The sequence below is a fragment of the Natator depressus genome, chromosome 14 (genome assembly GCF_965152275.1).
Source record: "Natator depressus isolate rNatDep1 chromosome 14, rNatDep2.hap1, whole genome shotgun sequence".
In the NCBI taxonomy this organism is placed as follows: Eukaryota; Metazoa; Chordata; order Testudines; family Cheloniidae; genus Natator; species Natator depressus.
In genome coordinates, this window is record NC_134247.1 from 26,102,486 (window position 1) to 26,127,898 (window position 25,413).

General features: G+C 50.0%; 1 protein-coding gene across 1 annotated transcript in view; it reads left to right on the forward strand.

Annotated features, from left to right (window-relative positions):
* The window catches only part of LOC141998822 (uncharacterized), a 69,182-nt gene that overhangs the window by 23,947 nt on the left and 19,822 nt on the right, over window positions 1-25,413 (forward strand). Inside the window, 9 exon segments of the mRNA XM_074971802.1 lie at window positions 25-148; window positions 1,846-1,982; window positions 2,372-2,627; window positions 7,238-7,627; window positions 8,775-8,909; window positions 13,957-13,968; window positions 22,660-22,816; window positions 24,300-24,351; window positions 24,444-24,555. Of these exon segments, the coding sequence (XP_074827903.1) occupies window positions 25-148; window positions 1,846-1,982; window positions 2,372-2,627; window positions 7,238-7,627; window positions 8,775-8,909; window positions 13,957-13,968; window positions 22,660-22,816; window positions 24,300-24,351; window positions 24,444-24,555 (1,375 nt within the window).

Here is a 25,413-nt window from a genome sequence, read left to right on the forward strand (position 1 = left end):
AACCTGCTGCTTCTTTCCCCACAGATACAAAATCCTGAATGCCTCAGCCATCCCCGAAGGCCAGTCCATTGACAATAAGAATGCTTCAGAAAAGCTTCTCTCCTCCATTGATGTCGATCACAGTCAGTACAGATTTGGCCACTGTAAGGTAATGCTCATATGTAGAGGTGAGCAGGTACCTCCACCTGGGGAGGGGCAGCGTGACACATGACAATAAACAGTGGGGAAAATTCATGAATACTGCACTGAACTGGAGCCTGGGATTTGATTTGCTATTTTCACACCCCTCTTGTATTCATTTCTTATAAACGTTAAGGTAGGAAGTCCAGTTCTACAAATGTTCATAGAAAAGGAAACTCAAGTTCACCATCAAAAGAGGAAACAAAATCCAGTAGGGGTGAGAGCAAAAGCAGAAAGCAACCACCTGGAGGGCTGCGTGTGCAGCTGGTCTCCGAACTCTGCTGCTAACAGCAATGCCATATTGCCACAACAGAGCCGTGCTGGTTGTGCCCATGTTAGATGTGGTGCCCGGTGCCTGCACTGAGCCCAAACATGCCTTTCTGGGCAGACTTGTTTCTCCCTTCACGGCTTCCTCTCTCCTTCACTGTGTCTGAGCTGGTGCGCAGGAAAGCAGCGACACACCTGACACGCAGGCTCCATGGCTTGGATGTCCCAGACTCATGAGGAACAATGCCTTTTAATGGGCGAGAGAAACCCTAGTCAATTTCAGAGGGGTAGCTTAATTATTGGGAGTGGACTACATCCACCCTGATTAAATTGGCCTCCAACATTGGTTCTCCACTTGTAAGGTAACTCCCTTCTCTTCATGTGCCAATATACATTTATGCTGTATCTGTCATTTTCACTCCCTGCATCTGAAGAAATGAGCTTTTTACCCACAAAACTTATGCCGAAATAAATCTGTTAGTCTTTAAGGTGCCACTGGACTCCTAGGTAATTTGCAGAAAACCTCCTTTGCTTTCCCTGCAAGAGCTCATAGGCGGCAGGAGCAGGAGCCTTTGGCCACAGGGCACTTTGATTTTTGGAAGAGCCTCCCATGGTCCATGGTAATTGCTTTGATATGCTGCAAAGATTGAAAATAAACCCTGGAAAATGGAACATTCCAGCCCCACACACTCTCATCAGCAGCTTCTTGGGATGCAGACAGCATCTGCACTGGGGGGAGGACAGGTGAGGGGCACAGGGAGCAGTCACGACTACAGCTAACAGCACTTACGGAAGACGCCGCTGTATGTTTCCCTGGCAATGTGCAGTCCAGGTTTTTGTGTGACTGCTCAGCTGTCGTGCTGGGCTGCAGAAGGGTAGCGTGTGGGTGAGCAATAGAACAGAAAGGGCTGTTATGAATTCGTGAGCATTGCTGTAGTAATAGCACCCCTCTCCCCCTTTGCTTACCATGGTCATTGCTGGCTTTGAACAGAGCCGGAGAAAACTACTTGGCCGGCTCCTAGTCACCTTGCTGCCGGGGGACGCGAGAGCCCTACCCTGATGGCTCATTAGTGGCTGTCAGCCTGAGCTCCCTAGCCAGGTGTGGCATTATCATAGGGCTTTGCTTTAATCATTTGAGTTTGTCATGAGATCACAGAGGGCCCTGAGTGACTCATGCTGTTCTGAGAGCAGGACAGCAGAGCTAGAGTGCCATGGGGAGCAGGCTCGTACTGATTGACATGTGCTGGTGTCAGTGCACACTCAGGGCTGTAAAGGGAATCCAGCATTCCTCCAGCTTTTCAGATCTTCACACCATGGGAATCCGTCCTGTGTCTTCTCCGTTGGCTGCATACCCGCTTTGACCCCAGACTAATACTGTATCTCTCCATGACGCTGTAGGTATTCTTCAAGGGTGGTCTCCTGGGACTGCTGGAGGAGATGTGAGATGAGAAGCTTGTGAGCCTCATCACCCATACGCAGGCTGTGTGCAGAGGGTACCTTATGTGTGTAGAATTCAAGAAGATGTGTGAGAGAAGGTAACAGGCAACTGCCTCTCTAAACCTGTATTCCCTGGGCAGGCAGAGTGCTGCAGCCAGTTCTTCTCGGTAGCATTAGCCTGAGCAGCATTGAGATTTGGGGAAATCACATTCTAAAGGCCCCACAAGTTACAGTCCAGAAGTGTTTTTTCTGTTTCAGAGCATTTCTTTGTGTTCTGTTCAGAGAGTGCCCATCATTGCAGCTCCACGGGGACTAGAAGTATCTTGTTTACACCCAGTAATGTAGTGGTTTCAACAGGAATCTCCCGCAAAAGCTGTTTAGACGGTACTTAGAAACTGTCATTCTAATACCTGGAATTCATTCCTAACCCAAGTCCCGTTGGCTCCATACTCTGCATTCTTTAAGCTGTAGTTTAATGGATTTTCAGGGAATCAATCTACACTCTGCAATGCAACATTCGCTCATTCACGAACGTCAAGCACTGGCCCTGGATGAAGCTGTACTTCAAGATCAAGCCCTTGCTGAGGAGTGCTGAAGCTGAGAAGGAGATGGCCAACATGAAGGAAGAGTTTGAGAAAACGAAGGAGGAGCTTGCTAAGTCTGAGGCAAAAAGGAAAGAACTGGAGGAAAAAATGGTGACCCTGCTGCAAGAGAAAAACAACCTGCAGCTCCAAGTGCAGACTGTGAGTAACTTCCACTCCTTCAAATGCAATGAACTGCCCCTTTCCTGTCTGCTTCCCTCCCTACTCCACAACACTCATAGACTAGCGGCCAGATTCCCCACCGCTCTGCCCCTGCTCTCGTCACTTACACCTCAGCAAAGTGAATACAAAATGGGCATAAAATGCTCCCACCCAGCAGCAAATAACCCCTGGAGGCATCAGCCATGCATAGGTGCTGGAACTAGGGGTGCAGAGGGTGCTGCCACACCCCCTGGCTTGAAGTGGCTTCCATCTTATATAGGGTTTACAGTTTGGTTCAATGGCTCACAGCACCCCCACTATACAAATTGTTCCAGCCCCCCTGCAGCCATGGCACATAGACACAGCATACTCCCCACTGGGGTCTGTGAAATGTGAGATAGAGCACAAGTTGCTCCCACATCTGCTGGGGCAGAACCTACAGCAGGTGCTGGAGAGGATACCTTGTTAGAGAAGGGATGGGGCAGAGACTGATGCTCATCAGCTGGCAGGGAGGGACTCTACAGCAGAGACTGAATCTTCATGAGCCAGGGAGAAGGTTGTGAACGTGGACTTGAGAACAGTCACAACGTGGATCAGTCCCCCTCTGTACAGTCACCCATCTGTCGCGAATGTACCCAATCACTGGGTCCCATGTGCTTCCAAGCCTGCTAGGTCTGGGCAGAGTCTAGTCACTGTTATAGACTCATAGACTCAGACTTTAAGGCCAGAAGGGTCCATCGTGATCATCTAGTCTGACCTCCTGCACATTGCAGGCCACCGAACCTCACCCACCCACTCCTGTAATAGACCCCCTAACCTCTGGCTGAGTTACTGAAGTCCTCAAATCATGATTTAAAGACTTCAAGTTATTGAGAATCCACCATTTGCTCTAGTTCAAATCAGCAAGTGACCCATGCCCCACGCTGCAGAGAAAGGTGAAAACCCCACAGGATCTCTGCCAATCTCACCTGCAGAAAAATTCCTTCCCGACCACAAATATGGCATTCAGTTAGGGTGTGTCAGCAATACACACCAGCCAGACATCTTTGAAAGAATTCATGGTAGTAACTCAGAGCCACCGTACTAACTCAGTAACCTAGAGAGAGTGTCCCATCTCCAGCCATGGGAGATATTTGCTACCAGCAGCTGCCAATGGGCCATATGCCATTGTAGGCAGTCTCATCACATCATCCCCTCCAGAAATTTATCAAGCTCAGTCTTGAAACCAATTAGGTTCTTTGCCCCCATTACTGCCCTTGGCAGGCTGTCCTAGAACTTCCCTCCTCTGATGGTTAGAAACCTTCATCTAATTTCAAGCCTAAACTTGTTGATGGCCAGTTCATATCCATTTCAGCATTGACCCTTGACTTACATAACTCCTCTCCCTCTCTGGCGTTTTTCCCTGTGGTGGATTTATAGAGAGCAACCATATCTCCCCTCAGGCTTTGTCTTGTTAGGCTAAACAAGCAAAGCTCCTTAAGTCTCCTCTCCTAAGGTAGGTTTTCCATGCCTCAGATCATCCTAGTAGCCCTTCTCGGCACCTGTTCCACTTTGAATTAATCTTTCTTACACATAAAAGACCAGAATTGCACATCGTATTCCAGATGCGGTGTCACCAGAGCCTTGCAGAAAGGTACTAAATACTTCAGAGGGTCTCAGTTCACAGCCTTACCAGACAAGCCTGCAGCCAGTAAGCTGAAGTCTGTAGCAAGGAGAAAAGAACCAGGTATTGGGAAAAGCTTTTCAGCTGTCACTCGCAGATCAGTACCTTTAGTAGAGTGAAGAGCCAGTAAAGCAGAGTCTTTGTAGTTATTTCCAGAGCAATTATTTGTTAACGTTGTGAGCCCTGGCCTCTTGTGCACATGCCCAGGCTCAGAAATCTTCACTGAGCACCTCCTTGGGCCATGGGACTGCGCAGTCAAGCTGCCCCAGGTCCTGAAACCGGCCTCTCAGACCTCCAGAGCCTCCCAGCCATGTGGGCTATGTCTACACTACACACCACAGTGAGCTGCGTGTAGGGTGCATGTAGCTACTTGCTGCAGTGAAAAGCAGACCGTGACCGCGCTGCGGTGTGTAGCTACACATGTCAGTGAAAGGCTCTGGCAGGGTGAGACAGTGGGGAAAGGCTTCAGCAGCTCCCCGCCTTTCACTGCAGCGAGGAAAGGCTCTACCAGGGAAAGGCCCCGCTGCCTTCCCCATCTCGGAGCCTTTCCCTGCTGCATCCCCCGTCCCGGAGCCTTCCCCCTCCTCTGCCTCCCCCCTCCCAGAGCCTTTTCCTGTTGCCTTCCCCCTCCCAGAACCTTCTCCCTGCTCTGCCTCCCCGCTCCCAGAGCCTTTTCTGCCTTCCTCCCCTCTCCCAGAGCCTTTCCCCTCCTGTGCCTCTCCCCTCCCAGAGCCTTTCCCTGCTGCCTTCCCCCTGCCAGAGCCTTTCCCCCGGAGAAGTCTCTCCCTGCAGCAGGGAGGCAGCGGGACACCACACAGCTCCAAATAGCAGTGCAGATGGGGAGGCCTGGCGTGGGTGAGTACAGAGACTGTCGGCCATGTACAGAGCCGGCGGCTTCAGGCACGTCTGTACTTGCCCAAGCCGTGGCTCATCCTCTACACTGCTGTTATACCCAGGCTCAAGGGACGGCACGGGTATGTACGCTACGCGTCGCAGTGTAGACGCACCCTTACACACACTCCCTCAGAGTCCCACCTTGGCCATGCTCACTCTGGTCTTCTAGTTTAAGCCCTTCAGGGACAACATGGCAGTCACTTGACTCTTGAAGCACGGGAGAGGTAGTGAGCTTTGAAAGTCCTGAAAGTCCTGAAACTCGGCCCCACTCCTGACCCGTCCCACCCCACGGTCTGGTCTCACCCTGCTGCATCCAAGGGTACTAGGCACGTCAGGCCGGGAAACGCCCTTCCTGCCTTCTCTTTCTGCTGCAAGTCCTGCCTCGATGAGGCGACAGTTGGCTCCCCCTGCACAAGGAGGCACCTCCTCGAAAACAGCCTCGCTCCTTTTCCCATGTGCCGGTCCCCTGAGCAGAAAATCCACTGTTCATGGGGCTGGGGCTGCAGTTGAGAGACAATCACAGCTGCTGGCCCTAAGCTGCCCTGCGATGGCTTCTTGCTCGGGCATGTCTGTACCACAGCAGCTGCAGCAACTGAGCTGCTCCCTGTCGCCGAGGTGGCTGAACTACATCCCGCCGCGTAGGAAGTGGCAACCCCGTGACACAGACTTTCCCTTCCCCTCCACAGCCCCCGCCTGGGGGAACTGGCAGGCTAACTCGTCCAGCTCCTTCCTGATCACTGGCCCCAGCACCCCTGCAGCCTCCCTCCTGGCCCCCAGACACACCTGTTCCCCCTCAGCCTCCCTCCTGGCCCCGCAGCCTCCCCTCGGCCCCCCCACACGCCTGCACCCCCTCCATAGGTGCTGGAATTGGGGGTGTGAGGGGCGGTTTCCATTATATACAGGGTTTACAGTTTGGTTCAATGGCTCTCAGCACCCCCACTGTACAAATCGTTCCAGCACCCCTGCCCCCCTCAGTCTCCCTCTGGACCAACATACCCTGCACACAGTTCAGCCCCCCACATCCCCTCGCAGACCCCCCCCCCGCAGCCTACACACACCCCTGCACCTCTCACAGCTAACCTCTGCCCCCGTGCCCCCTGCAAACCCCTCAGCCTCTCTCTGCCCCCCATTCCCTATCAGTCACACTCTGCCCCCTCCACGCCATGTCTCCCTTCATCCTCCTTCTGCCCCCCACACACCCCTGCACTCCCCACATCCCCCTTCACCCCTTGCTGCCTCTTCCTGCCCCCACATCCCCCTGTAACCCTTCTCAGCCCCTAAGCCTCCCTCCTCCCCCTGCACCCTCCTCAGCCTGCTCCTCCCCGCCCACACACCCCATGCATCCCCCTCAGCTGCCCCCTGCAACCTCTTCAGGCTCCCTCTGTCCCTTCCATCCCCCTGCACCCTTCCTCACTCTCCCCACCCCCCGGTCACTGGTCTCTGCTGCTCCTCCCTGTACCCTGTCCACACCCTGGACCATAGAAGGGCAGCCATTTTGCTTGTGGGTCTGGCATCCAACAAATGTCTCAAGATTTACAAGAGATAGAGTCAAATCTCTTAACCCATTACAAAGGTGCAATGCTGGCTTTTTAATTATATAACTTCCTGCCATTGCAGGGGCCTGAGGCCTTGGTGGCTTCTTGGTTTCTCCTATTCTTTGGCCGTGGCACACAATAATTTAGTCTACTGACTGCTGGAATCTTTTAGTCTAACTAACGTCATTGCACTCAATATAGGAGTATCTGGGTGAAGTTTAGTGGCCTGTGTTACATGTGAGATGAGACTGGATGATCTAATGATCCCTTCTAGCCCGAAATTCTATGAAATCTATAGAGCTCCGATATGTAGCTTTTTGAAATATCAGGCCTTCCATCCGCCACTGCTCCAGAATGCGTATTGTTTGTCCGAGGCCACAGGCCAGTGTAATTTCTGGTGAGGCCTAAAGGATGAACTTCATCCTTTGTGCCTACAACAATGGAAGTGTAAGCGCTGCTGTCCCCTAATACTAATTCCAAACTTCAGAACTCTTGATTTCACCAATTAACCCTCACAGGCCCGCATGGAGGAGCTGAGGGAGGAGTCAGAGGCTGAACGTGCCTCTCGAGCGAAAGCAGAGAAGCAGCGGGCTGATCTCTCCAGGGAACTCGAGGAGATCAGTGAGCGTCTGGAAGAAGCTGGTGGAGCCACAGCGGTTCAGATTGAGATGAACAAGAAGCGTGAGGCAGAATTCCGGAAAATGCGCCGAGACCTTGAGGAGGCCACTCTGCAGCACGAAGCCACAACCACCGCCCTCCGGAAGAAGCACGCGGACAGCACGGCAGAGCTTGGGGAGCAAATCGACAACCTGCAACGAGTCAAGCAGAAGCTGGAGAAGGAGAAGAGTGAACTGAAGATGCAGACTGACGACCTGGCTAGTAACGTGGAGACTGTCTCCAAAGCCAAGGTTTGGGGATTTGGGGATCAGGGCCAGGCAGGGTTTGAGGAAGGGGATGGACCGGGTTTGAGGTTTCTATGGCCACTCCATCATGGCTATGCTAAGGTGGTGGTGGCAGGCCTCGCAGAGGCCTCTGTTTGGGTGGGTAGGGGCTGAATTGTTCGGCCTCTGGGGTGAACCCTGGCCCACTTGGTGTTAGGGACTCCTAATCTCGGACACGGTGCTCCAGCATGCCCAGAGGGGTGGGGTGGCCCTTGAGAGCCGCGCAGATGGATCTTGGGGGGAGCTCATGTGAATCCTATCTCAAGCGGGCATGAGGACATGGAGGTCTCTGCTGGGGATGTGTCCAGGCCCTTGGGTGGGGGCTGCTCATCCGGAGTGGCTGGGCTTGGCTTTTGCTTTTTTCTGGCATCTACTGGAACATACGTATCCTGTTCGGCTGCAGTGCGGTGGCAAAGCCTGAGTACAAGAGGCAAATACAGTCTTAGCTCTCCCTGCCAGCACCTCGCCCCCTGCTCCCTCCCCTCCCCTACCCTCCCTGGCTGCCGTAGAGCCACGGGCCCATCGCTGTCTTTGGCTGTAAGGTTCAAGCAGGCGTGGCACTGGGGTGGTTGCTGCTGGCACGGGGCTGGGTGTGGCATGGCGGGGCGCTGCTGGTGCTGGGTGGGGCATGATTCTGAGCATGCTGGGCCAGGTGTGGGTGCTGATTGTACGGTGCAGAATGTGAGTGCAGATGGGGTAGGCAGAGGGCTCTGGGCAGGGTGCGGGCGCTGCTAAGAACATAAGAACGGCCACACTGGGTCAGATCAAAGGTCCATCTAGCCCAGTATCTGGTCTTCTGACAGTGGCCAATGCCAGGTGCCCCAGAGGGAATGAACAGAACAGGTAATCATGGAGTGATCCATCCCCTGTCGCCCATTCCCAGCTTCTGGCAAACAGAGGCTAAGGACACCATCCCTGATGGTGCTGGGCAGGACAGTGCGGGTACACATGGCATTAGCCGAGGGTGCTTCGTGAGACATGGTGCTGACAGTGCCGGGCAGGGCGCAGGCGGTAACAGCACTAGGTAGGGCACAGACACTGATGGTGCTGGGCGGGGCCGGGTACTGAGGACGCTGGGCGGGCATGGTGCTGATGGCACTTTTTGGCTCTACAGGAGGAGCAGGCCAACACCCACCTGTCACGGTGTCGCAAGGTCCAGCATGAATTGGAGGAGGCTGAGGAACGAGCGAACATCGCTGAATCCCAGGACAACAAGCTGCGGTCCAAGAGCCGTGACATCGGAAGCAAGGTGATCACAGGGCTCGAAATTTCTTATCCACAGTGACTTCATTCCTAAAGCACTTCAGAGTTACAGATCTCTGAAAATAAGAAAGCCCTGAGACGTGCCTTCCCCCCATCCTGAGCTCACCCCTTCTCCCAGCTCAAGGTTTGTCACCTTTTCGGAGCCCCTCCAGCCCTCTCTCTCCTGCACGTCCTGCTACGTGGTGCGATGGGTAACCCCTTGCTAGGAGCCGCCAGCACCCCGCTCATAGAGTGTCTGGCTCCTTGCCATGTGCTTCCCTGCATACTGCAGCCCCCTCCGTCACCTGCAGAGAAAACCATTGTTCCAGGGCAATGGGCAAGTAGGGAAGAGTCATTCCCAGCGATAGTCCTCCATCGAGGTCTCAAGCACGCTCTGGGGTCGGGGCTGCTGTCTGGAGTGCAATTCAAGCAGCTGCCCTGGCACATTTATTATTATCATTGTACATGTTATCATGGAGTGTGGGGGAGTCCGGGCCCTGCACCCCTCTTCCTGGGATTCACCATGACTCTCAGCCAGCCAGTAAAACAGAAGGTTTATTGGACAATAGGAATACAGTCTAAAACAGAACTTGTGGGTACCCCTCAGTCAAGTCCTTCTGGGGGGCAGGGAGCTTAGACCCCAGCCTTGGGGTTCCCTGCGTTCCACCACCCAGCACAAAACTGAAACCAAAAACCCTCCAGCAGGCTCGCTCCTGCAGCCTTTGTCCAGTTTCCCAGGCAGAGGTGTTACCTCCCCATCCCCCTCCTGGCTCAGGTTACAGGCTCTCAGGTATCCCATCCCCAATGAAACTCCCCTGCCACATTCCCAGGTCAACACTCCCCCCTCCTGCTGCGTCACACCACCCCGCTCCCTACTGCATCACACATGTATTCAAGATGAAATACAAAATGGAGTTTATAGTTTGATACTGACATATTGCACCCTGGGATAACTATCAGCCAGTTAGTCTGGCATCAGTCCTAGGCAAGCTCATGGAAAGGCTGATACTGGATTCAATCAATGAAGAATGACTTAGCAAAACAAAGAGAAGGTTTAGGGGTGATTTGATCCCAGTCTAACGGCCTCTTCAGTCTAGCAGAGAAAGGTCTCGTGATCGAACAGCTGGTAGTTGAACTTAGACAAATTCTAATCGGAAATAAGGTGAACATTTTTCACAATGAGGGAAATTAACCATTGGAACAACTTACTAAGGGTTCTGGGGGATTCTCCATCACTGGCAATTTTAAAATCAAGATTGGCTATTTTTCTAATAGCTCTGCTCTAGTTCAAGCAGGCATTAATTTGGGGAAGTCCTAGGACCTGCGCTATACAGGAGGTCACAGTGGTCCCTTTTGGCCTTGGACTCTGACTGCGTGATAAGAAAAGGAGTACTTGTGGCACCTTAGAGATGAACAAATTTATTTGAGCATAAGCTTTCGTGAGCTACAGCTCACTTCATCGGACGCATTCAGTGGAAAATACAGTGGGGAGATTTATATACACACAGAACATGAAACAATGGGTGTTACCATACACACTGTAAGGAGAGTGATCACTTAAGGTGAACTATTACCAGCAGGAGAGTGGGGGGGGAGGGGGGGGAAGAAAACCTTTTGTAGTGATAATCAAGGTGGGCCATTCACAGCAGTTGACAAGAACGTCTGAGGACCAGTGGGGAGGAATAAACATGGGGAAATAGTTTTACTTTGTGTAATGACCCATCCACTCCCAGTCTCTATTCAAGCCTAAGTTAATTGTATCCAGTTTGCAAATTAATTCCAATTCAGCAGTCTCTCGTTGGAGTCTGTTTCTGAAGGTTTTTTGTTGAACAATTGCCACTTTTAGGTCTGAGATCGAGTGACCAGAGAGATTGAAGTGTTCTCCGACTGGTTTTTGAATGTTATAATTCTTGACGTCTGATTTGTGTCCATTTATTCTTTTACGTAGAGACTGTCCAGTTTGACCAATGTACATGGCAGAGGGGCATTGCTGGCACACGATGGCATAGATCACATTGGTAGATGTGCAGGTGAACGAGCCTCTGATATTGTGGCTGATGTGATTAGGCCCTATGATGATGTCCCCTGAATAGATATGTGGACACAGTTGGCAATGGGCTTTGTTGCAAGGATAGGTTCCTGGGTTAGTGGTTCTGTTGTGTGGTGTGTGGTTGCTGGTGAGTATTTGCTTGAGGTTGGGGGCCTGTCTGTAAGCAAGGACTGGCCTGTCTCCCAAGATCTGTGAGAGTGATGGGTCGTCCTTCAGGATAGGTTGTAGATCCTTGATGATGTGTTGGAGAGGTTTTAGTTGGGGGCTGAAAGTGATGGCTAGTGGCGTTCTGTTATTTTCTTTGTTGGGCCTGTCCTGTAGTAGGTGACTTCTGGGTACTCTTCTGGCTCTGTCAATCTGTTTCTTCACTTCAGCAGGTGGCTACTGTAGTTGTAAGAACGCTTGATAGAGATCTTGTAGGTTTTTATCTCTGTCTGAGGGGTTGGAGCAAATGCAGTTGTATCGTAGAGCTTGGCTGTAGACAATGGATCGTGTGGTGTGATCTGGGTGAAAGCTGGAGGCATGTAGGTAGGAGTAGCGGTCAGTTGGTTTCTGGTATAGGGTGGTGTTTATGTGACCATTGCTTATTAGTACCATAGTGTCCAGGAAGTGGATCTCTTGTGTGGGCTGGTTCAGGCTGAGGTTGATGGTGGGATGGAAGTTGTTGAAATCATGGTGTAATTCCTCAAGGGCTTCTTTTCCTTGGGTCCAGATGATGAAGATGTCATCAATGTAGCGCAAGTAGAGTAGGGGCATTAGGGGACGAGAGCTGAGGAAGCGTTGTTCTAAGTCAGCCATAAAAATGTTGGCATACTGTGAGGCCATGCGGGTACCCATAGCAGTGCCGCTGATTTGAAGGTATACATTGTCCCCAAATGTAAAATAGTTATGTGTGAGGACAAAGTCACAAAGTTCAGCCACCAGGTTTGCCGTGACATTATCGGGGATACTGTTCCTGATGGCTTGTAGTCCATCTTTGTGTGGAATGTTGGTGTAGAGGGCTTTTACATCCATAGTGGCCAGGATGGTGTTTTCAGGAAGATCACCGATGGATTGTAGTTTCCTCAGGAAGTCAGTGGTGTCTGGAAGATAGCTGGGAGTGCTGGTAGCGTAGGGCCTGAGGAGGGAGTCTACATAGCCAGACAATCCTGGTGTCAGGGTGCCAATGCCTGAGATGATGGGACGTCCAGGATTTCCAGGTTTATGGATCTTGGGTAGTAGATAGAATACCCCAGGTTGGGGTTCCAGGGGTGTATCTGTGCGGATTTGTTCTTGTGCTTTTTCAGGCAGTTTCTTGAGCAAATGCTGTAGTTTCTTTTGGTAACCCTCAGTGGGATCAGAGGGTAATGGCTTGTAGAAAGTGGTGTTGGAGAGCTGCTGAGCAGCCTCTTGTACATATTCCGACCTATTCATGATGACGACAGCACCTCCTTTTTCAGCCTTTTTGATTATGATGTCAGAGTTGTTTCTGAGGCTGTGGATGACGTTGTGTTCTGCACGGCTGAGGTTATGGGGCAAGCGATGCTGCTTTTCCACAATTTCAGCCCATGCACGTCGGCGGAAGCACTCTCTGTAGAAGTCCAGTCTGTTGTTTCGACCTTCAGGAGGAATCCACCTAGAATCCTTCTTTTTGTAGTGTTGGTAGGAAGGTCTCTGTGGATTAGTATGTTGTTCAGAGGTGTGTTGGAAATATTCCTTGAGTGGGAGACGTCGAAAATAGGATTCTAGGTCACCACAGAACTGTATCATGTTCGTGGGGGTGGAGGGGCAGAAGGAGAGGCCCCGAGATAGGACAGATTCTTCTGCTGGGCTAAGAGTATAGTTGGATAGATTAACAATATTGCCGGGTGGGTTAAGGGAACTACTGTTGTGGCCCCTTGTGGCATGTAGTAGTTTAGAGAGTTTAGTGTCCTTTTTCTTTTGTAGAGAAGCAAAGTGTGTGTTGTAAATGGCTTGTCTAGTTTTTGTAAAGTCCAGCCATGAGGAAGTTAGTGTGGAAGGTTGGTTTTTTATGAGAGTATCCAGTTTTGAGAGCTCATTCTTAATCTTTCCCTGTTTGTTGTCGAGGATGTTGATCAGGTGGTTCCGCAGGTTCTTTGAGAGTGTGTGGCACAAGCTGTCAGCATAGTCTGTGTGGTATGTAGAGTGTGTGATGTAATTAATGCCAATCAACCTGTTTTGATGGCAAATAGATCCTGTCAAATGAATTAATGCTCTTTGTCATGCTCTCAAGGTTGGCTGGTTGGTAGAGGGAACTGTGCCCATGGAATATACTGGACTTCAGTAAGACATTTGACTTAACGCCACCAGCCATTCAGATAAATAGACTAGCAACGTACAAAATCAATGGAGCCCATATTAAAGGGACTAAAAACTGGCCACCGAGAGAGCTGGAGGTTCTATGGACAGTGAGGCTCTTCTGTCCGTTCTCCATCAGGGACTGTCTTTCTCACCTCAGCATGGGGAGCACGTTTGGTGAAGGCAAGACATGAGCCCCAAAAGCCACATAAATGAGTCCTTCAGCAGGCACCTACCCTAGTAGCTGTGTGGCATTTCACTGGCCCATGTCCTGCCACTCCCACTAGAGGGAGCCACCATGTACTTGTCCCCAGGCAGCACCAAGCTAAACTGCATTCCCTGCTGCCTCTACAATGCTGCCTCTCGCACCTCACTGGGCTTCCGGTGGACTGGCTCATCCGTACTGTGGCAGTCTGCTGTGCCATGTCCGCCAACCTAAGGGGACAGAGAGCACTCACAAAACATGGGGCCGGTCAGCTGCTGTAAATCCCCAAGCTGCATTGCCTTCCGCAAGGATCTACCTATAGACCCCTCCTCTCACGCTGCAGGCCTGCCAGCTGCAGCCTGGAAATCATTGTTTCTTTGCCTGCCGTTTTGCACATTGTTGCCCCTAACTGCACACTTAAAATCATGTTGAGATTCTAGCCCCCGTGGCCATTCCATTATTCCAGTAACTTCTAAAGTATCTTTATTTATTTATCTACAGAAATTGGAGGAATGAGGTCCCAGAGTGCGACTGCAGAGGTTTCCCATGCAATATGGATGTCTGCAGTCAGGGTAGATGTACATTAGCTGATACAAATAAATGGAAGGGCATGCATCTGATCTCTGTTCCGGCCTCCTTTATTCAGCCCTGTGAAGATGAGTTATTATCTGGGAGAAGACCTATGGGAAATAAAAGGTTAATCTTGCAGGGACACTGGCATCAGACAGAGGGCAAAGTTAAGGTTGTCTTTGTGAGTGTGTCTAAGTAAGGTTGATTTGGTAGGGGGATGGACAGAATATGTCTCTGTACCTGACAGAGGGATCTCTGATGTATTGAGGCCACTGTTCCCCAAAGTGTGGCATATGCTCCCCCAGGAGGGGCACAAAAGGCTGGGGGGGGGGGGAGCGGGCCCTGGACAGGCATCTCAATTGTCCTCCAGCTTTCATTTTTTTTAAAGTCAGTCTCTAGCGATTAGAGACTAACTATGCAAAGAAAACCTTCAGAACTTGAATCAAGTGTAATTGATACAGCAATGCCTTCCTGAGTTTGTGTAGAGCCTGAAACAATAACTCTGAGGTATTCTGCTCCATTAATTTCAGTGGAGCATTACCTCAGATCAATGAAGACACCTCATACACCAACATGGCTAACTTCACGGCTCCTGCCAGCATGTCAGAAAGGTGAGGAGGGGTCACACCCTGCACACTTACCCACCGCCTGTGAGCAAGAGGAATGGGGATTGGGCTGGGGGTGGGGTGGTCAGGGAGTACCATGAGCAGCCTGAAGGGGTGGGCACCAGCATTCAGAAGCCGGGGAAATGCTGCAGTGTGTTAATGGCCATCTCCTGCGCAGTGTGGGGGTTGGATGGCGTCATTCGCTCTCAGTGACCTGGTGGTACAAAGGCAATTTCCCTGTGTTTTTAACGTGTAATAAGGAGACAATGAGGAAGGAGGAGCTGTAGTGCTCTACCTGCCTTGGCCGTTCCATCACACACTCCTCTTTGCCTGTGTGACACTCTCCCCATGTTACCTGTGGCCTCTGTGCACCAGCGGTGCTGCCAGACCACCTCTATGGTGAACACCCTGGGAATGGCAGCGCCCCCGACAAGGCAATGCTGGTTTAATCAGTTCTGCACCCCTCTCCCGAGAGTCTGTGCAGGCTTGTGCAGGGTGAGCTGTGAGTGGGGCACTCCTGCAACCCAGTGAACCTCTGCTCTGCAACAGCTTTAAGGGGGGTGGAAAATGGGTTGGGGCAGCAATCCAGGTAGCCCTCCGGCTTCTCTAACCTGTTTGTGGGGTTGATCCATCTTCTGCCAGCCACAGCATAGGAGAGGAGAAAGGGCGGGAACTGATGAGGAGCTGTGACAGTTCTCAGGGTGCCCAGGACTAGCAGTCACCTTGTTCTTCTTCGAGCAGATGCAGCCATGTATTCCACATAGGGGTGTGTGTGTGTATGTGTGCCCTGTGCACCAGAGCTGCAGAATTTTGCCTAGCAATACACCCAGAGCGGTGGTGCTCGTGCCTCATGGCCATAGCCCCTCCCTTGGGTATATAAGGTGGCGACCTGCCCCCAGTTCCTTCTTACCAGATGTGGCTGGAGTTGGAGCTCTGTGTGGACTTAACCTCACATGCTCTCACTACTTCAGTGGTTTTTTCAAGTTGGCTATAGCTAGTAATACCCTTAGTGTAAGTGTTGGTTGTATTTAGTTAGGAATTCCCTGTGGTGCCCTCACCAGGGTTCAAACACTGTCCATCGTATGAGAGGCAGCGAGCCCTAACAACGATCCCCACACGCGGTGCTTGTTGTGCTTGAGTGAGGCCCATGTCAAGGAGCGGCGTTCGACCCATAGCTTGTTCGGGATTCAAGTGGCTCAGGATCTTCACCTGTCATAAATATAAAGGGAAGGGTAACCACCTTTCTGTATACAGTGCTATAACATCCCTCCTAGCCAGAGGCAAAGTCCTTTTACCTGTAAAGGGTTAAGAAGCTCAGGTAACCTGGCTGGCACTTGACCCAAAATGAGGGGACAAGATGCTTTCAAATCTGGAGTGGGGCGGGGGGGGAAAGGCTTTTGTCTGTCTGTGTGATACCTTTGCCGGGAACAGATCAAGGATGCAAGCCCTGGAAATCCTGTAAAGTTAGTAAGTAATCTAGCTAGAAAATGTGTTAGGTTTTCTTTGTTTTGTCTTGTGAAATTCGCTATGCTGGAGGAAATGTGTATTCCTGCAGGAAGTAGAAGGGAAGAGCACAGGACCCCACTGGTCTTTCTCCTGACCTCTTTTACCAAAGGCAGAGAGAGGATGCAGGTCTGAGGGGAATATATTCAAAAGTGCCTCATTGACGTGGGAGCCAGACTCCCACTGGCTTCCAGTGAGTCCCAGGCTCCGAAGCACTTTGGTGATTTCTGAAAATGGGTCTTGGGCTCCCAAGTCACTCAGGTGCCTTTGAAAATGTTCCACTAAGCAACTGTCTGCATGTGCACGGAAGCAAAGCCAGCGGCCTGGCAAAGGCAGGGCCAGCCTGCTGAGAAAGGTAATCTCAACAGAAGCAGATGTCAGGAATTCAGTCCTGTCTGCCCTGCCCTGCCAGACACAAGGCACAATAAATTTATCTGCTAAACCCTCCAAACCTAGCATAATCTACAGCACAGTTTTATTCCCCTGCAGCCCAAGCCCCATGAGCCCAAGTCAGCTGACACATGCCTGCCATGGGTGTTTTACTGCAGTGTAGACATTCCCTCAGAGCCCAAATCCAGGGGGGCTGCATCTTCACGGCAGAGCAGTAGAGCTTGATCCCTGGGTCTGGGCTTGACTCAGGCTTTGATCTGAATCCCCGTGGGGTCCTGGGACCAAGCCCTGGCTTAGCATGACTGGAGTGTAGACAGAAGAGAGCTTTAGGCTTGAGCCTGAGTTTGAGCCCTGGGCTTACATGACAGTGTAGACATGCCCAGCAGGACAGCTGGTTGAGGCCCCAGGAGCCTGTGTGATGAGCAGCACAGGCCACTGAGAGGCTCACGCTCCAGCACTCTGATCTCTGCCTTGTCTCCTTGTGGAGTGTTATGCCAGAGCCTTCCTGCCCTCCCATAACAGCTACGGAACGATGGCACCATCTGCCGCAAGGGCGAGGCTCACTGTGCAGGAGACGGAACTTTCCTGGTGACCAGCCTGTGAATCGGGAACTCGCTCCCACAACACAGTGAGTGCTCACAGACCTCAGAGCAAGGTGCAGAGCCCACTTCAGCTCTTGGCCATGTTGTTTGAGGCAGGGTGTGGGGCACTGCCTAAAAGGTTGCCTGCCACGTCCCATTGTAAGATCCTGTTTTCAGTTGCTTATAGCTTTGCCAAAGTAACTATTTGGACCGAAATATCCCATGCTGGGAACCTGCCTCAGGGCGGAATTTATTAGAAAACTTCAGTCAAAATGTTTCAGCTGTTTTCAAAAACAAGGATAAAATGTTGTTTTGCCCATGTTAAATTCTTCTGACCTCTTCCTTTGGAAAGCTTTAGTGTCCCCAGGCTTTGGAGAAGGGATTTGGCAGGTGGGTGGCTATTGCAGAGTGCATAAGACATATGTGAGTCTCAGGGGCTCTGTGGACAGGGGAATGTATACATTTATTTTAACTTATAAAAGCCAAAGCTGCCTCTCTGGTGCCAGATAAAGGGACACTGATAGCGTACAGATCTGTGCATTGTATCATTTTACAGCAATAAAAATGAAAATTTAAGTATCACATTCGTCTGAAAATGCTTTACCTATGGGTGGTTCAAGCCGCAACTGATTCCTCTGGCTGAGAAACATTGGGGTGGGGGGAAATGTCCCTCTCTTTTTCCTGTTTGCTTTGTGCATTTGACAGCACTTTGTTTCCAGTCACTTTTATTGTTTCCCTGCACAGTCATTTTCCCTCTTTGTTTGTGTGGGTCTTTCACAGAGAAACAGGGGAAAGAAAATCTCATTTTAAAGTGTAAGAAAATAGAATTGTAGTACCCTGGCAGGTGTGGAACCGGAAGTTAGTGTCACTATTTTTAAAAATTGTTTAGATTTCAAGTTGATGACATCCCTTCAAGATATGACATACAGCGTTTTAAAATAAAGAAAGTCAGCCCTAAAATACTGTGGGTCCTGGTAGGAGGATGAGGAAGGATTTATAGTAATTGGCTGTTGGCATGCAGAAGTCTCTGAAAGCTGTGGGCATCATGTTTGGGAAGCTGCAAAGCACAACATGCCTACAAATAAGGCAAGACTTAGAATGTCGTATTGGAATGGGCAGTGAATTTTCCCAAGCCACTGGCAATACTCGATAAAAGCCAGACCCTCTGCAAAATGCTTAGCATATAGTACCCACTGCACTGTTTACACGTGGCTGTGCTGAGTTGTGCCATTCTTTTCAGAACAGTGCTAACTTGCTATCAGTGTTCTGCAGTTACCTGTTTTTTCTGGGGTAGGGTTTGGTTTTACCCTGACTCCTCTCACTTTCCTTATCCTCCTTTTTGGACTTCTAAACGGAATATTACAGCATCTCAGCCAAAAAGACGATTTTTGGCTTGTGTACAGAATTTGGAAAGAATGTGCATAAGCCGTGAGAGCAAATGGTGCAAAATACTAGTAATTGCAATGGCAGCCACTTAAATGATGTCAGAACTCAAGTGGAAAACTGCCGGATGGTAATCAGAATGACACACATGAGTTGGAGCACCGATATTTCCTGACCCACAACTTGCTTGGAAAAGCTCCCCAAATTACGGCACCTAACCCTGATGCTTTGGGATTTAGCTGAGTTTGAAATGGGCTCTGAGCCTGGGGATTGTGGCAATACTTTTCTGGCAGGTGTCCAGGGCTGAACATAGTAAGTCCCCATGCTCAGCTGAGCATTTGTGTTTAGAGCTTCAGTCTGCCCTCATGATCCCTTCTGGAACGAGGTATTACATTAATGTGGGCAGCAAAGAGAGAATCTTAACCAGATTGAACTTTCAGGAAGGCCACAAGCTCTGTACAAGGACACTTGGCTTAATTCCTGGCCGTTTCATTTTGTCCAGACCAGCTGCAGTTGGAGACTTCACAGAGGTTAATAATGATATGTGCCACTTACCACTTCCAAAGAGGTGTACTCACAACCCCTTGGGGGCTACCTCCCTTACTGTACTTAAGTGGTGTCTTCTATATCGTCCATCAGCCCAGTATGTAAGTGCCAGAGAAAGAATACCGTGTTTACTCCTGGGGAAATTCTGTACCAACAAAATAAAATATTTTTCTACAACAACAAATTAAAGGATGTTCTCTCCTGTTTTTCCTCACCTGTTGAAGCATTTTTATTTCCCTTCTTGCTTGCTTGGGGAGTCTGTTTACTGGTTAAATGCAGATTAAGCAGAGCACACATTCCTTTCTCTCACTTTGAACAACTCCACTTTGAAATAGCAGCAGATCAAAGTGCACTAGGATCTTTCAGGGTGTGGTAGCAGGGTCCTCAGGGAGGGTCAGTACCCAGCAGGCTAGCGCACTGTTGAGTCACACCCTGGCCGGCATGCACTGTAGCTCTGACAGGGCAGACTCTTGGATCAGTTACAGGGCAGACACCTAAGATCTAACCAAAAATGCAAGGGAAATGTGGTAGCAAGTAGCTAGATGGATGATCTAATAGTATAAAGTTGCTATAAACCAAGCACCCCAGAATTGTGTGTTCTCTTTTCAATGGCAAGAATGCGTTCCATGGTGTTTAATATAAGGAATGATTCAGTTCTGGGCAGAAGGGGTGAAGAGAACTGTCAGGAGAATTCAACAAGCAGCCAGCCAGGCATCAAACACGCATTTGGTGAATACAAAATATGAGTTATAAAAGTAAATGACAAAACCCATCATCGGAAATGAAACAAAACCCCAAAATGATCTGTGAGAGCCCAGCATGACCAGCACACTGTTTTGCTAAGTAAAAGTAAGAGGTTTGTTATACGAAGTAAACAAAACCAGCCGACAGTATTCTGCAGCTGTGTAACTGTTTGCAGCCTGCTGATCAGCAAAGACCATTGACTGTTGTGAGAGGAGCCTGTTAAAGTCTTTCCCCCCTACGCCTGCCCACCCCCCCCCCCGTTCTGCTTCAGAATGGTGCTGATTGTGTTTGCTAGAGGTTTCGGCCTCCATACAGCATGTGACCTGCCTTCCCAATACAATGCAGTTCTATTCCACGCGGGTTCCACTTTGCTTTTAGAAAATAATCACATTTGTCCCTCAGTAAAATGCTCTGAGGAGAATGGAAAGGCCCTGCTGGAGACAGGACACATTCTTGGCAATCCAAATGGTTAATTTACCTCCCCATTCACCGGTGATCAGACGGGTCATTTCCATGAAAACTCTAGGCTGTTCCTGTCTCTGGGTTTTCCCCAGGTCATTCCCTCGGGCGGGGGGGGAGTGGAGGTTGCCATGACCCCTCTTCAGCAGAACAAGCTGGGGTCCCTCAATAGCACCACTGGACCCTGAACAGGAAGCTCTGCTTTGAAAGGACGTTGCAGCACAGTGCGGGAGGTTCTACCGAGAAGTGAATCCCCGGCTGCATTAGCTTTGGAGGATTTCCTCTGGAAGAACAAGGCATGTCTCGCCTCCTTCCCATACAACAGGTCCTGGGGCCAGTGGGGCCAGTGTTATAGCCGTGGCCAATCCCTCCACCTTCCCCATAGAGCTAATGGAGCCAGTGCAGCCCGAGGCAATTCCTTTCCTCATGCTCATGGAAATGCTGGTGCTTTGGTGAACAGGATGGACCTCACCAGCATTGGCAGGGGCTGCCCACACATGTCTGTCAGGAATCCAAAGGGCCGTCAAAATTAGAGTGGCAATTGCCCAGAAACACAGGCTTGTGTCCTACAATCTGTCCATGCCCGGTTATATGTCTGACGGCTTTCATGCTTCCACGTCTTTCTTTAAAGAGTATTTAACAATTTAATAGATCTCAGCGGTCACACAATTTCCCAGTATTCAGCCTCCACTTTCCATGTTCCATGTTATCCCTTCGGTCCCAGGAATTTCCGTGTTAAATGATTTCTCTCCGTCCTTGGTGTTCCTACCCTTTGGACTGCTCCCTTTGGACACTCATAGTTACATGTCCTGTTTACTTGCCTACCCAGGCTCTATGCACTCGAGCAGGGATTTTTAAAGCAGTTTATAGGCTTTGGGAGCTGAGTTCCCATTACTATCAATGAGAATTGGGTCTCCAAATCCCTCATCTTCTCCTGTTGAATAGGAGCAGTTTAGATGGGATTTTCCTCCAATATAGGAGTTTGCAATTGTCCAGACTCAATCTTATTGTTTCTGTGGTTTTCTGCCCCTATTTCTACTACCCCAGGATCCCTTTGTGTCAGTCTTGTGATCACACGGGGCTTGTCAAATCCCAGCGTCATCTACAGATTTAGTCCATGTGCTACTTGCCATCTCTTGTAGGTCATTAACACAGATGCGAAATAAAACTGGGCTTAACACCACGCTCCACAGTACAGCTCCTAGGTAAATTCCTTTCTAACAGTTTTCAGAGTAGCAGCCATGTTTCCCTGTATTCGCGAAAAGAACAGGAGGACTTGTGGCACCTTAGAGACTGACAAATTTATTTGAGCATAAGCTTTCATGAGTTAAAGCTCACTTCATCGGATGCATTCAGTGGAAAATACAGTGGGGGAGATTTATATACATAGAGAACATAAAACAATGGGTGTTACCATACACACTGTAAGGAGAGTGATCAGGTAAGGTGAGCTATTACCAGCAGGAGAGTGGGGGGGGGGTGGAGGGGAACCTTTTGTAGTGATAATCAAGGAGGGCCATTTCCAGCAGTTGACAAGAATGTCTGAGGAACGGTGTGGGGGGGGGAGTGGGGAATAAACATGGGGATATAGTTTTACTTTGTGTAATGACCTTGCTTACAGACAGCCCCCCAACCTGAAGCAAATACTCACCAGCAACCACACGCCACACAACAGAACCACTAACCCAGGAACCTATCCTTGCAACAAAGCCTGTTGCCACCTGTGTCCACATATCTATTCAGGGAACACCATCATAGGGCCTAATCACATCAGCCACACTATCAGAGGCTCGTTCACCTGCACCAATGTGATCTATGCCATCATGTGCCAGCAGTGCCCCTCTGCCATGTACATTGGTCAAACTGGACAGTCTCTACGTAAAAGAATAAATGGACACAAATCAGACGTCAAGAATTATAACATTCAAAAACCAGTCAGAGAACACTTCAATCTCTTTGGTCACTCGATTACAGACCTAAAAGTGGCAATTCTTTAACAAAAAACCTAAAAAACAGACTCCAATGAGAGACTGCTGAATTGGAATTAGTTCGCAAACTGGATACAATTAACTTAGGCTTGAATAAAGACTGGGAGTGGATGCGTCATTACACAAAGTAAAACTATTTCCCCACGTTTAGTCCCCCCACCCCAACCCCCACTGTTCCTCAGACATTCTTGTCAACTGCTGGAAATGGCCACCTTGATTATCACTACAAAAAGTATCCTCCCAAATATGATAAAATCGAGGACATGGTGATGATGACTCACCTCCATGAGCCCGCTGTCTTGTATAACCTCAAAGAACATTACGCAGCCTGGATGATTTAAGTAAATGGATTTTTAAAACTTCTTTTCTGAATAAAGATATTTAATTCTCATGGGCACATGAGAACTAACAGTCCTTCCATTCTTCTTTGTACAGACCTACTCAGGCCTCTTCTGTGTCACTGTCAACCCCTACAAGTGGCTGCCAGTGTACAACCCAGAAGTGGTGGCTGGCTACAGGGGCAAGAAGCGTCAAGAGGCCGCACCCCACATCTTCTCCATCTCTGACAACGCCTATCCGTTCATGTTAACTGGTGAGTCATTTATCTGGAGGGGAAAAACCTAGTATTTTGCAGCTAGGTGCAGGGCTGGCTGCCCAGTTAACGGAACTCAGCATTTAAGCATAAAGATTTAAATATTCATTGGACCAAAGTGAGAGACCATAGCCTGGTGATGAAGGTACTCAGCTCTGAATCAGGCAGCAAGATGATTTGACTCCATATTTCCTACCTTCCTGAGGAGTGACTTAATCACCAGGGTACAGAGCCATTCTCTTTCCTTCTGGCCCAATAAACATTGAAGAATGTATTCAAAGTTGAACAGCTGCAACAGGCAAGATTAAGAGGTCCCAACCCCAGTACAGCCTGCTGGTTAGGCTGCTCACTTGGGAGGCAGAAGCTGTGCACTTAAGTCTCTGCTCCAGAGTGGGGATTCAGACCTGGGTCTCCCACATTCTAGGCAACTGCTGTAACCACTGGGCTAAAGGTTATAAAGTGGGATCGATTCATGGTTTGAAAACCTTTTTCCAAGCTGAAACTATCAGGTCAAGTTTGTGACTAGCTTGGGGTCCACCCAAACTGCATTTTTTGGCAAATTATTTGTCCAAAATTTTCCCCCACTCTAGTTTCTAGGCTCAGCTTTTCCAGTAGCTCACTGAGTCAGCTTGGACAAGTCACTTCCCTTCTCTCACCTTTGTCTCTCCATCTATAAAATGGGGAGACAAATAATGGCTTCCCTCATGAGGAGTTAGAATCTTGGCTCATCTGTGTTTGGCTGCTGCCTGGGGACTCCTAGAGGCAATGGGCTTGAGACCACGCTAATATCATGACGTTAGCCATCCCCTCTGCCAGAAAGTTTAGCTTTTCTGGGAGTTGTCAAGACTAATACAGGCTAGGAAGGATATTTTCTGCCTAGAGCAAGAAATCCTGACTTCCTAAGCAAATACTGAAGTCCGCGGCATATCCTGACAGTTCAGACTTTGGCACTGCTCTGCACATCTAAGTGAGGCAGAATCAGGGCCTGAAGGGTTAATGTTCAGGGCCGCAGAGAAGGGGGGCATCAAGGAACTGGTTACAGCTCCCCAATTCTCTGACCAGCCCTAGCTCCAGTGCAGGTTAGAACAGCTTGGGTACTACTCTAACAGCACCAGTGGGCAGCGGTCCCGAAGAGCCTGCCCTGCAACTGAGCACAGAGACGTGTCATATTCCAGATGGGAGCTAGGGACAGAGCAGGGCAGGGAATTTGACTCTAAGTCAATAAATATTTTAAATATTGATAGAAAACCCAGAGCCTTGTGAACAACTAACTCCAGCCAAGTCAGCTCTGCAGCTGGCCCCTTCTGCACATCCAAGCTTCAGCCAAGTGTGGTGTTTCCTCAGCTTCGACCACAACTTTGGAAACGAAACATTAAAATCACCCCTCCAGCCAGAGTCTCTTGGTTTTGGTGGAGCCTGTGGGGGTGGAGATAGAACAGAGTCTGGCTTTCAGATGCAATGTGCACTATGGCCCATTTGATAGCTCTTTGTACCATTTTATTTTCAGACCGTGATAACCAGTCAGTCCTGATCACGTGAGTATATTCCAGTACCTGTGAGTAAGATGGAAGGATAGGAAGAATAGATTAAATTTTTTTTACAAGTGCATACTTTTTTTCCCCAACAGCGGACAATCTGGTGCTGGGAAGACTGTGACCACCAAGCGTGTCATCCCGTACTTTGCAACAATTGCAGTTGCTGGGGAGAAGAAGAAAGATCTTCAGCCCAGCAAAATGCAGGTAGATCTGTAGCATCCCCTACCCGTGCTTTGTTTCAGCACACGCCTGTCCAGGGAAAACAGAAGAGTTGGGGCTTGGGGGCCAGTATGGACTCTCTAGTGGCTGCATTTAGCTCTGAATGCGCTGAGGTTAGTGGTCGCTCTTATTTCACCTTGCAGTGAGTTCTAGTCATGGAGGCTCTGTTTCCCAAGAGCATCAGGTGCCCTCTGTTGGTCGACGATATCTGTAGTTGAGCAAAACGCAGCTGCTCTGGGGGCTTGAGGTTGTGAAGGGAGGGTTGTGAGGTAGCTGGCAGTGGTGTCAATTCAGATATTTCAGGGGTGGGAGGGAGGCAAATTCTGGTCCCTGTCCCCTGCTCCTGGCAGGGACCCTGTTTCTGTCCCCGCTCATCCACCTCCTTGCAGGGACCCCAAGTCTCCCTTGGATGGGGAGTCTCCCCTCTTACCCACATAGTGCATGAGCCAAGGCTGCCTGGAGTCGAGGTCTCAGCAGACCCCCCGTGCTCTGCCCTACGGGAACAGACTCCCCATGTGCCAGGTCACAACACCATTTGGCTCAGTCCCGCTCTGCTGCAATGCAGGGGTGGCTGGGTCAAATTTCCACACAGCGATGCTCTGGACTGTACCAGCAGCAGCTGTACTGCTTTAGTACGGGACCCTTGTGTAAAAGTGGTCGGGCCATGGCCCCCCAGCTCTGCGGCCTACAGAACTCTGAACAGGGCATGGGCATTTACCCCCCAACTGCCCCTGATTGGCACCACTGGTAGCTGGGACCATTCCATGCAGGGTTTCAGACATAGGCGCCGACTTCCCCACTTTCCACTGGGTGCTAACCCCCGCCCCCACCCCCACGGAATCG